At 44.8% G+C, this 11,645-nt stretch overlaps 1 protein-coding gene across 1 annotated transcript; it reads right to left on the minus strand.

Annotated features, from left to right (window-relative positions):
- Positions 1-9,669: 9,669 nt before the first annotated feature.
- Positions 9,670-10,608, minus strand: LOC102766008 (olfactory receptor 24). Its single transcript, XM_006753851.1, has one exon. It carries the CDS (start codon positions 10,606-10,608, stop codon positions 9,670-9,672), a length of 939 nt encoding a protein of 312 aa, XP_006753914.1.
- Positions 10,609-11,645: the final 1,037 nt, after the last annotated feature.

Genomic DNA, 11,645 nt, shown 5'->3' on the forward strand with positions numbered 1-11,645 from the left:
CAGAGGATGGCTACTATGAAAAATCAATCACCTCAAAAATAGCCAGTGCTGGGGAGGATGTGGAGACATCATAACCCCCGCGAGCTGCTGGTGGGAATGCAACACTGTGCAGCCACTGTGGGAAACAGTTCAGAGTGCCCACAAAAAATTTAAAAATAGAGCTACAGTATGATCCCCCAACCCCACTTCTGGATATGTATCCAAAAGAATTGAAAGCAGGCTCTGATACACCTGTGTGTACACCTGTCTCTGTAGCAGCATGATTCATAGTAGATCAAATGCAGACGCTACGCAGGTCTCAATGGACAGATGACAGACAAACACAATTGGTCCATCCACACAATGGAATATTACTCAGCCCTAAGAGGAAGGACATTCTGACACCTGCTACAATATGGATGAACCTTGAGGACATTATGCTCAGTGAAATAAGCCAGACACAGAAATAATGCAGGGACCCGAGAGGCCTGAGGCCTGGTGATGAGAAAGGGCAAGGAGAGAAGAGGGAGGGAGGCCGCAGGGGAAGGTGGACATAGGCATCCACTTAGAGAAGGTCCCTATGGAAATCAGATTCATAGAAATAGAAAGTTGAATGGTAGGAGCCAGGGGCTGGAGCAGGGGAATTGGGAGTTAGTGTTTAATGGGGACAGCATTTCAGTTGGGGAAGATGAAAACTTCTGGGGATGGATGGAGGTGATGCCTGCACAACAGTGTGAATGCGCTTAATACCACTGGTCTGCACACTTAAAAATGGTTAAGCTGGCAAATTTTATGTTGCATGCATTTCACCACAATTTAAAAATTGGATAAAATGAAGAGGGGCGTGGTGCTGGTAGCCATGTCTGGGGCAGGGGCTGGCTTGTTTAGGAAGCCTCACAAATGTCCAGCCCCAGGGGCTCCCACCTCCCTCAGGGTAAAAGCCCAAGTCCTCCTTGAGGTTCACTAGGCCCTATACAACCTGCCCATCCCATGGATGCCCCACCTGCTGTCACTCACTCTGCTCCAGCCACACGGCCTCCTCGATGTTTCCCCAACTCACCAGGCCTGCCCCAGGGCCTTTGCACAGACTGTTCCCTCTACTTCATATGCTCTCTCATTTCAATAGCTGCTTGACTGGTTCTTTCTCTCAAGGTCCTTAACCTTCTCTGTAGGAGAGAGTCAGTTCATCCACCATAGCTCCTCAACCTTATGCCTGACTTATACTTGGGGAATGAACCCTTTCCAGGATAGGGGAGGTCTCTGAGACACAAACATCCAGCCTGTTTGCTCCACATAAACCAGTCATTACCACCCTTGGGGCCCACCTGGGGTGGGTGGGGATGTCCCACCTCCTCTTCCCTCTGAGCAGGACCCAGAGCCTCCAGGTACCCCAGCAGCCAGATGGTGAACACAAAGTAATTGCTCAGTTAACATTTGAATGGAAGTTCAATATGGAGGCACAAAGGGAGGCAGGTATGGAGAGAGACAGAGAGAAGGAAATGGACAGAGAAAGCAGGAAGGGCAGAGAGGGAAGGAGAGAAGGAGAGGGAACAGGCAGAGAGAGAGAGAGAGGTGATGGCCACTAACCCAGGAACTACAACCCCACACATGACAGGCTCCAGCAAACCACAGTGGAGGTCTGCCACACTGTCTGCAACAACCATTCACTCTTATCAGCAGGGCCACTTGGACCTCACAGCAGTGACGCCGGACCCCAACCACCCCCAAATCTTCACAAGAACTGGACCCCACAATAGTCAGACCCCCACCCACAACAGACGGAGCACAAGTCTGCATGGCAGCTGGACCACCTCACCACCAGGTCCCAGAGCACAGTTGGGCTCCTCAGTGACAAATCCAAGAGGCAAACCCTAGAAGACCACACAGTAGCCAGACCCTCCCTGGTCCCTAAACACCATCTTCTGAGACTATGACCCTCCACACGGTACTCCCTCCACACACCCACTAATGGGTGTAGTCACCTGTTACGACCGACGTAAGTAGGTCTTTTTCAGAATTCATGAAGCCCCGGTTTCTCGTTCCATTAGTGATGACAAGGCGACAGCTGGCTGGAAGTCAGCCAACAGCAACAGCACTGAGTAAAGGCTGGGGACCCAGAGTAGGGACAACACCCACAGAAATGCAGGGACACGAGAGGCCTGAGGCCTGGTGATGAGGAAGGGCAAGCGGAGAAGAGGGAGGTGGGCCGCAGGGGAAGGTGGACCGTGGGGACAAGGTGGGGCACAGCAGAGGGGGTTGGTGAACTGGGTGGGGAGAGGGTTGGCGAACAACCGTGGGGAGAGGGTGAATCTCGGGGTGAAGCGTGAGGTGACCAGCAGGGAGGAGAAGATGAACAGTGGGGAGAAGATAGGTGGCAAGGCAGAATGTGGGTGGTGGAGAGGTGGCTGCAGGAGGGTCCCCAAAATGGAAGTCAGCACTGGGGTCTGAAACCTGATGTTCCCAGGAATGACACCTTGTAGCCTGGACCTAGACCCTCTCCTCCCAGCCAGCCCCCCCTGCCCCTTCCCCAGGGCAACAAGCCATCCTCCTCCCTCTCAGGGCAAAGGTTTCAAAGAAGGCAGAACTTAAGGAGAGCGAGGACATGTAGCGGGTGGGGGAGGTAGGTCAAGGGGGAGAATCCTATATTCCCCTCCACCCCCCACTCACTGCCCAGAGAGTGAATGTTGGATGGGACAACAGGGACAGAGGCAGACAGAGACAAAGAGAGACACATAGGATGGGTGACACACAGAGAGACCCTCACCGCCAGAGATCCTCACTGCCAGAGACCCAGAGAGGGAGAGAGCTAAGGAAGGGAGAGAGAGACAGAGACAGGGTGGGAAGCCAGGAGAGTGGAAAAGTCTCAGAGACAGCATGGGAGAGGAAAGGACATTGTCCAGAGAAACGGAGAGAGGGGCTGAGATGGGCAGGGGAGGTTTCTGGGTGCAGGGTTCCCGAGGGCCCCCAGTTCCCTGAGCCTTGGCAGCGCAGCTGGGCTGTACCTGAGTGTGGGGCTCACAGAGCCCTGTGGAGCCACATCAGCCTCCTGGTCGGTCCTCCAACTCCGCTGTGGCAGAGGGAGTTACCGCGCTTTCATAAAGGTGATACCCAGCCCCCAGCCAGTTGCTCGTGGCTTTTCCTGCAGGGCTGTCCCCCGGCTGGTGTCTGCCCAGGGAGCAGGTGCTGTGTGTAGGCCCAGTCCCAGGGGCGTCACCAGAGAGCAGACATCCCCACCAGGAGGGCACACAGAGGGTGGTCTAGCCACTGACAGCCCAAAGTGGAGGTCTGTGCTGGCCAAAGCTAATGTGTAGGCCCAGTCTCAGGGGCGTCACCAGAGAGCAGACATCTCCACCAGGAGGGCACATAGGTGGCTGGTCTAGCCACTGAGAGCCCAAAGTGGAGGTCTGTGCTGGCCAAAGCTATAGCTTCTCATTCAACCCCGCTAAGACTCTTTTAGAAAGATCAGGGGTGAGCGGGGGAAGGGAGGGGGATTTTTCTCTACATGCATGTGAGGACACTGCTGATCACAGCCCTCTGTGGCTCAGCACTGCCTCTCAGGTTTTCTCATGCCTTGCCCTGGCTCACCCATCACTCCAGCCTGCCCATCAGAGGAATCTGGGGCACAGAGGAATTCAGTAACATCCCCCCCAGGGGAAGGAAATTCAACTGCAGTATGAGTTTTCTGAGTGGACATCAGTAAACTGAAAGGAACGGCATTCCACACAGAGGGACCCGCACATGTAAAAGCTCTGAGGTGAGGATGGAGGGGATATGTTGGGGGAACCCTGGAAGGAGGTGGAGGGACATTTTCAGAGTTTGTAGGAAAGATACTGCACATGGTGCCGGGGTGAACAGGCTGCGGGAGCTTGATGGGACCTGGAGGTGGGAAAGAGCCTGAGCCTCACTGCACTTCCTCTGGGGGAGGGGGGTTGGGAGGAGGGCAGGCCTGGCCCTATTTGAGGAAGATTCACCTGCAGTGGGTTTTGTGTCCTTGGTTTGGGGACAGCGGCCCCTACTGGGCACTTTGCAGAACTTCACCCTTCATCATGGTTTTATTCAAAATATATTGCCATTCCATCCGATCTTCCCAGTGAATTAGCATATTCTTTAATATGACCATATAAGAAATGCAGGTGGGGATATTTTTATTAATGTCTGATATAATAATACTTTATATAAATAACTAGAGGCCCAGTGCACGAATTCGTGCACATTGAAGGGAAATTAATTAGAAGGTGGCCAGCAGGGCGGGACTGGGCGAGATGGGCCTGACACACCCTGGAGTCAACCTCCCACGGTCTCTCTCCGGCCAGCTGCCCCTGGGGTGGTGCCGAAGCTCAAAGGGCATCTGTGGAGTGAGTGGGGTCCCTCTCACTCACATCAGCCTCCTGGTCGGTCCCCCCACTTTGCAGGTGGGATTCCTTGGCCTGGCCTGTGGGGATCGGGCCGAAACCGGCAGTCCGACATCTCCTGAGGGGTCCTGGAGTGTGAGAGGGCACTCTGCAAAGTTGCTGTCCCTCCGCAGCTTCTGCGTTGAGTGTCTGCCCCCCGGTGGTGAGTGCACATCGTACCTAACAGTTGGTCAGCCAGTCGCTTAGCCTTTTATATATATAGATTTTTTGGTAACTATGTGAATTTTAATAAAAAGGAAATATCTGCAGATAGTACAGTTTAGGAAACCACTAACTCATATCACTAATGAAAAATCTTGTTTTTTATTCTTTCAAAACATATTGCCATCCCATCCGATTAAAGTTAAAATTAATATTATCTTTAATTTTAAAACAAGGAACAATTTTAAAAGAATGAATTTCACATATTTTAAATATTTTACAATGTTATTTCCCAATTACAGCTCAACAAACTCAAAAATAAATTAAAATAATGAAAAAATATTTTATTTAAATTATATTATTTATATTCAGTTCATATATGAAGTAATGTTTACGTTTGGCAATTAAAATTATTGCATTTCATGTGTTACAATGCTTCACTGTTTAGTAAACACAAATTTCAAGTGATCACAGAAAAGTACATAATAATAATAATGACAATAATTGTTACAATTTGCTGCCCATGTAACTACTAAGTGTCCAGCATTGTTCTTATAACTTTACACACAATAACCTTCTTTATTCCTTACCCAAAACTGTGAGGCAGCTACTATTATTACCTCATTTCACAAATGTGGAAACTGAGGTGCAGAAGATACAAGATAATGGCCTAAGGTCATATAGCGAGGAAGTGATGGAACTGTCTGAACCAAGATTACTCTACCCTGCAAAGCTATCATGTAGAATCAAAGGACAGATAAAGAGCTTCCCAGACAAGAAATAGCTAAAGGAGTTCATCATCACCAGTATTATATGAAGTGTTTTTAAATAATTTTTAATGTGTTCAATATTATCCTCTATTAGTTTCAGGTGTACAGCATTGTGCTTAGATAATCATATATTTTATAAAGTGTTCCCCCTGATATTTAAAGTACCCACCTGGCCCCATACATAGTTATTATAATATCATTGACTATATTTCCTAAGCTGTAATTCACATCTCCATGACTATTCTGTAACTATCAATTTGTACTCCTTAATCCCTTCCCCTTTTTCACCCAGTCCCCAGCCCCCTCCCCTCTGTCACTGTCAGTCTGCTGTCTGTATGTATGAGTCTGTTGCTAGTTTGTCCTTTAAATTCTACATATAAGTGAAATCATCATTGTATTCGTCTTCCTCTGTCTGACTTATTTCACTTAGCACAATTTCCTCTAAGTCCATCCGTGCCATAGCAAAGGAGAAGATTTCATTTATTTTTATGTCTGAGAAGTATTCCTTTGTTTACATGTACTATGGCTTTTTAAATCTACTCATCTATTGATGGGCATTTGGTTTGCTTTTATATCTTGGCTATTGTAAATAACGCCCATCTGTGCCATAGCAAAGGAGATTTCATTCATTTTTATGTCTGCAAAGTATTCCTTTGTTTACATGTACCATGGCTTTTTAAATCTACTCATCTATTGATGGGCATTTGGTTTGCTTTTATATCTTGGCTATTGTAAATAACGCTGCAATGAACAGGGGTGCCTATACTAGTGTTTTGGGTTTCTTCAGATATATGCCTACACACATCTCCATTAACACTTGCTTTTTGTTGATTTATTTATGATAGCCATTCTGACAAGTAGTATCTCATTGTGGTTTTGATTTGCATTTCTCTGATGATTAGTGATGATGAACAACTTTTTATATGTCTATTGGCCATCTGTATGTCCTCTTTAGAGAAGTGTCTATTCAGGTCTTCTGCCCACTTTTTAATTGGGTTGTTTGTCTTTCTGCTGTTGAGTTGTATGAGTTCTTTATATATTTTGTATATCTGCCCATTATCAGTGGTATTTTTTGAACTATCTTCTCCCATTTTGTTGGTTGCCGTTTTGTTTTATTGATTTTTCTCTTTTGCTGAACTGCTGGTTCTTTTAACCCAAGTTACACATTGGATTTAAAATGCTTGCAAGATTTTGTTCCAAGTTTGAGAAAGAATAAAATCTAAATATACATATTAAAAACATAGACAACTCTTTAAAACGTATTAAATACTGTTGCTGACTTGGCTTGTGCAGTTCCCTTCTTGTCACCTCCTTCCCAGGAATATGTCCTTCTCGGTATGAATGATTGAATGAGTGAGTGAATCAACTCAGAAGTTACCTTAACAGAGACTGACTGCCCTCAGAAATCCCCAGATTAAAATATCTTCCACCTGCCCTGGCTGGTTTGGCTCAGTGGATAGAGGGTCGGCCTGTGGGCTGAAGGGTCCCAAATTCAATTCCGGCCAAGGGCACATGCCCGGGTTGTGGGCTCGATCCCCAGTAGGGGGCATGCAGGAGGCAGCCAATCAATGATTCTTTCTCATCATTGATGTTTCTATCTCTCTCACCCTCTCCCTTCCTCTCTGAAATCAATAAGAAAATATTTTTTAAAAAATAAAAATAAAATACCTTCCATCTGTTTCTTTCACATTATCCTCCCTGATGCCTTTGAAGTCCTTCTCGCCATTAGTAATTATTTTCACATTTAAAGGTATTTATATTCAAATTTATATTTTAATTATAGCTATTTTTAATATTGTTGTTTTTCCTGCTGGACCGGGAATGCTTGCTTTGTTTTCTATTGTTTAATTTTATGTTTTAAACTGATATCAGTAAAATCACCTTTTTTATGGTGTATAGTACTTGGTATTTTATTCCACGTATATTTTTATGGGATATGGGGAGATAGAACACTATTTAAATTTTTTGGCACCTTCAAAGTCATTGCTCTGATATCAGGATACAGAGTAGTTCTACCCCTCCCCTACCCCCCAAAAAAACTTCCTTATACTAAAACTTTGTAGTCACAGAAAATGACTACTTTATTCTTTTGCTTACTGCTCTATTGCCAGCGCTTAAAACAATAACTTGCATAGAGTAGACACTGGCAAATATTTGTTGAATGAATGATTGAATGAGTGAGTGAATCAAATATTCGTTGATGCCAACAAATATTGGAAGTTGATATTGTAAAGGCTACCAGGACAAACCTCTTCTGGAGTTGCGGCCTTAACTTCTTAACACTAAACCAGACAGAAATAGTTTGGCTGACAGAATCTTAAGAGATTTTATTAGCACAAGGCATCTGTCATTGCACAGAGGGAGGGAGGGAGCTAAAGAACTGGATAAGAGAGAAAGGTTTTCCCAAAATTCTGTGAGCCCCCAAATTCGAATAGTTTTCCAGGCCTCTGGCCATTCCAACCCTCTCCTGTCAGCACATTAACTACTTGCAGGCATCTGGCAGGAGACCAGGGTACTTACCTGGTCAGCTTTCACCCAATAAAAATCTCTTACCATAGTCATGGGGTGGGTACCCATGGCAAGCACCAATACTCTTAGATTCTGGATTTTAGTCACCAGAATATCCACCAGAAAGCTTTATGGCGGGGGGGAGGGGTTTAAACCAACAACCGGGCCAGGTCTGGAGTTCTCATTGTTTAACTGAGAACGTCTAACGAAATCCTCCCAGGAAGAAAAGTAGCATAAGTAAATTAAATATCTGATTATTCTGCTGAAGATGATGTCACCTTCTTAGCACCATTTGAAAATTTCTGACCTCATTGAAAGTCACTGCACTTTCCATTTTAGTTGTAAATATCCATATGAGTATGAGGATTACTTCACAATAGACATAAATATAATTTATTGCCTTCACGGGGACTTTAGAATAAGGAAATGAAACTAGTGCAAAGGAACCTAATATGGTGCGTGGCACAAGATGTACTCATAATGAATAACTCTCATTTCTGTCATAAGCAGGGCTACTACTTAAATGCATCCCACACAAGTATGTAGTGATTGAGACATGCCTCAGCTTCCCTCTGATTTAGAGAATCAAGACTCAGTAGATTGGTATCACCCTTCCTATCCTTGGCTATGAAGTTATGTGCCATCAGGTGGTGGTTCCTCCGTTTCTTAGTGCATGGTCTGAACCTCTTTCTCCCTGTGCCTTCCACAACTTTTCCCCAGCACACTCATGCCCACCTCCCCAGAAGACAGGATAGGAGTGAGAGGGGAGGGGGAACATACATCTCATTCACGTCCTCCCTGACTTTTGTTTCTGAAAGTCAAATTAATGTCCTGGTCGTTATTGGAAAGACAGAACTCTTGGGTTGACCCTAAAGCTCTTCTCGATGTGGCATTTCCCAAGCCAGTCACCCAAACTGGATTGTCCACTTCATAAATGCATTCCGCTCTCTCTTTCTCTTGCTCGTTCACATTTCACATACTGTTTCTTTGTCTGAGACACTCTTACTCCTCGTATTTGCCTCGAAAATACCATCTTATCCTTTGAGATAAGACCACCCCCCCCTTCCAGATTCTCTCAAGTGTTCCTGCTACATTCTATCCTTCCCTTCATGTATATATTCCATTCTATTATAACTAGAGGCCCGGTGCATGACATTTGTGCACTGGGGTGTAGGGGGGATCCCTCAGCCCAGCCTGCACCCTCTCTCAGTCCTGGACCCCTCGGGGGATGTCCACCTGCCTCTGAGGCAGGAGAGGCTCCTGCCACCACTGCTGCACTCACCAGCCATGAGCCTGGCTTCTGAGCAGTGCTCCCCCTGGGAAGTGCACTGACCACCAGGAGGCAGCTCCTGCATTGAGCATCTGCCCCCTGGTGGTCAGTGCATGTCATAGCGACTGTTAGTTCTGCCATTCAGTCAATTTGCATGTTAGCCTTTTATTATATAGGATTCCATCTAATGTCTTCTTCCACACTCAATTATTGGGATCTTCCAAGCTATAGGTCATGTGTCTCTCCTGCTCATCACACGATGGCCAGCACCTACATCAAGCTCATAATAGGTACCCAATAGCATTTGCTGAGTTCTAAATGGATTCTGAACCATGGTAAATCCAATCTGGTAAAACTAGACTGATTCTTCTGGAAATATGGCATAAGACATACACAAAAGGACTCTTATTGGTCTCACTAATTGGGAAAATAGTGACAGGGTCATCTTGAGGTTTCCTTCTAATCTTCTGCAATTTAAAATTCAGAATGAATGAGTTGGTTACTCTCCCAACTCAAAAATTCCAGATTTTTGCCCAAGAATCCAGATGTTTGCGTCTTATTACCCAGAAACTCCCAGATGTCCTGGTGGTTAGGAAGAAGAGGTAATTTTTCTATTGATGAGCTTACTCAGTGCCCCGTGTATGTCTCTGTTTCTCAGGCTGTAGATAAAGGGGTTCAGCATGGGGGTGACTGCAGTGTACATTACAGCAGAGGCTTTCTCCTTGACAGCTGTGCGGACTGATGAAGGACACAAATAGACCCCTATGGTAGTCCCATAAAAGAGGGCAACCACAGACAGGTGGGAGCTGCAGGTGGAAAAGGCTTTCTTCCTGCCACCTGCCGAGGGAACCTGCATGATGGCCACAATGATGCGAGCATAGGAAGCCAGGATGCAGATGAAAGGTGTGGCTATCACCATCCCGGCCACAATGAGCACAAAGATCTTGTTCACAGTAGTGTCAGTGCAAGAAAGTCTGAGAAGGGGATTGAGGTCACAGAAGTAGTGAGGAATCTTGTTGCCACAGAAAACCAGGTGCACCATCAGGAGGATGTGTGTGAGAGAGATAAAGTAGGAAAACACCCATGGACCACCAGCCAGCAGGCCACAAAGGCGCGGGCTCATGATGGTGGCATAGTGTAAGGGGTGACATATAGCCACGAACCTGTCATAAGCCATCACTGCAATTAAGACACTGTCAACGATGCCAAAAAAATGGAAAAAGTACATTTGGGTCAGGCAGCAAGGATAGGAGATAAATTTGCTCTTAGTGTGAATGTTCACCAGCATCTTAGGGACAGTGTTGGTGGCCAGGCCAAAATCAACCAAGGACAAGTTGGCTAAGAAGAAGTACATGGGAGTGTGGAGGTGGGAGTCTGAGCTGATGGCCAGGATGATCAACAGGTTCCCCATGACCGTGACCACATACATGCCAAGGAACAGAGCAAAGAGGAGAGGCTCCATTTCTGTCTTTTCTGAAAGTCCTAGAAGGATGAATTCGGATACACTGGTTTGGTTCCTTGGTTCCATGGGTATGATTCCTCTGGAAGTATTGAAAGGGGAAAGTTAGGTGAACGCTATAGAGATGATTTTGGAAAATTAGATGAGATTACACCCAATTGCCCATCTTGGTTAATTATGATATCAATTTATGTATTTGTTGCATCGTAGACTATTGATGAAGTGTTTAAAGCAATTCATATGTCAAAATGTGGTTTCAAGATGCTTCCCTAAATATTCCTGTTTCAGACAGAGATTGAGAGAGTGTATCATGCAAGAAACCTTGCTGAAGATAAAAAGTAGTAAAGATTTACTTTAGGATAAAACCAATTAAATCCAGACAAAAGTGATATCCAAGAAGCAATGAGCATTCAAGAAACTGGCATATCTGTAGAAAAATTTAAGCAAACCATTGAGTTTCAAAATAGTTAATAATTGTAGTGAGACTGTGCATGTAAACAAGATATATAAAAATATGAGGCAGAAATTATATTAAGTTGAGGAGGGGAATAGAATAAAAGTTGTAAGATTTTTGTATTGAGTTGCAAAATAATAGAGATATTGAATATTTTGCACTTTCTATATAAGCATACATGATTAAAGCGTAGGTGTAACTGCTAAAAATAATGGGTACAAAACATATGACTTCTAAATTGTAGTAGGGGCACAACAGAAATAAAGGGATTTTAATCAAACCACTTTCAGTAAAGAAGACATAAGAAGCAAATAAAAATCACAAATTATAGGAGTAACTACAACAATTGTCTAAATGCCTTAAGTCATTAAAAACAGAGACTCTCAGAATGGACAAAAAAAAAAAAATCCTAACATCTCACACGTGCAAGAGATACACCTAAACTATAATGACATAAAAGAATGGTAAAGCTATACCAAGAAAGCTAACCAAGGGAAGTTGGATATCTTATTCATATCAGGTAAAATATACTTAAGGCAAAAGGCATTAAAAGGGAAAAAGAAGTCATTATGTAATAACAAAGGAAAAATTCATTTAAAAGGGGGGAAAAGAGCTACTAATATGCATTTTACATAGACTTATGCTACAAAAA

Source organism: Myotis davidii, unplaced genomic scaffold (assembly GCF_000327345.1).
Source record: "Myotis davidii unplaced genomic scaffold, ASM32734v1 scaffold972, whole genome shotgun sequence".
NCBI classification, from domain to species: domain Eukaryota; kingdom Metazoa; phylum Chordata; class Mammalia; order Chiroptera; family Vespertilionidae; genus Myotis; species Myotis davidii.

Bases quoted from the DNA above. Each gene is read 5' to 3' on its own strand.
- LOC102766008 (XM_006753851.1), bottom strand. From the start codon at position 10,608: ATGGAACCAAGGAACCAAACCAGTGTATCCGAATTCATCCTTCTAGGA.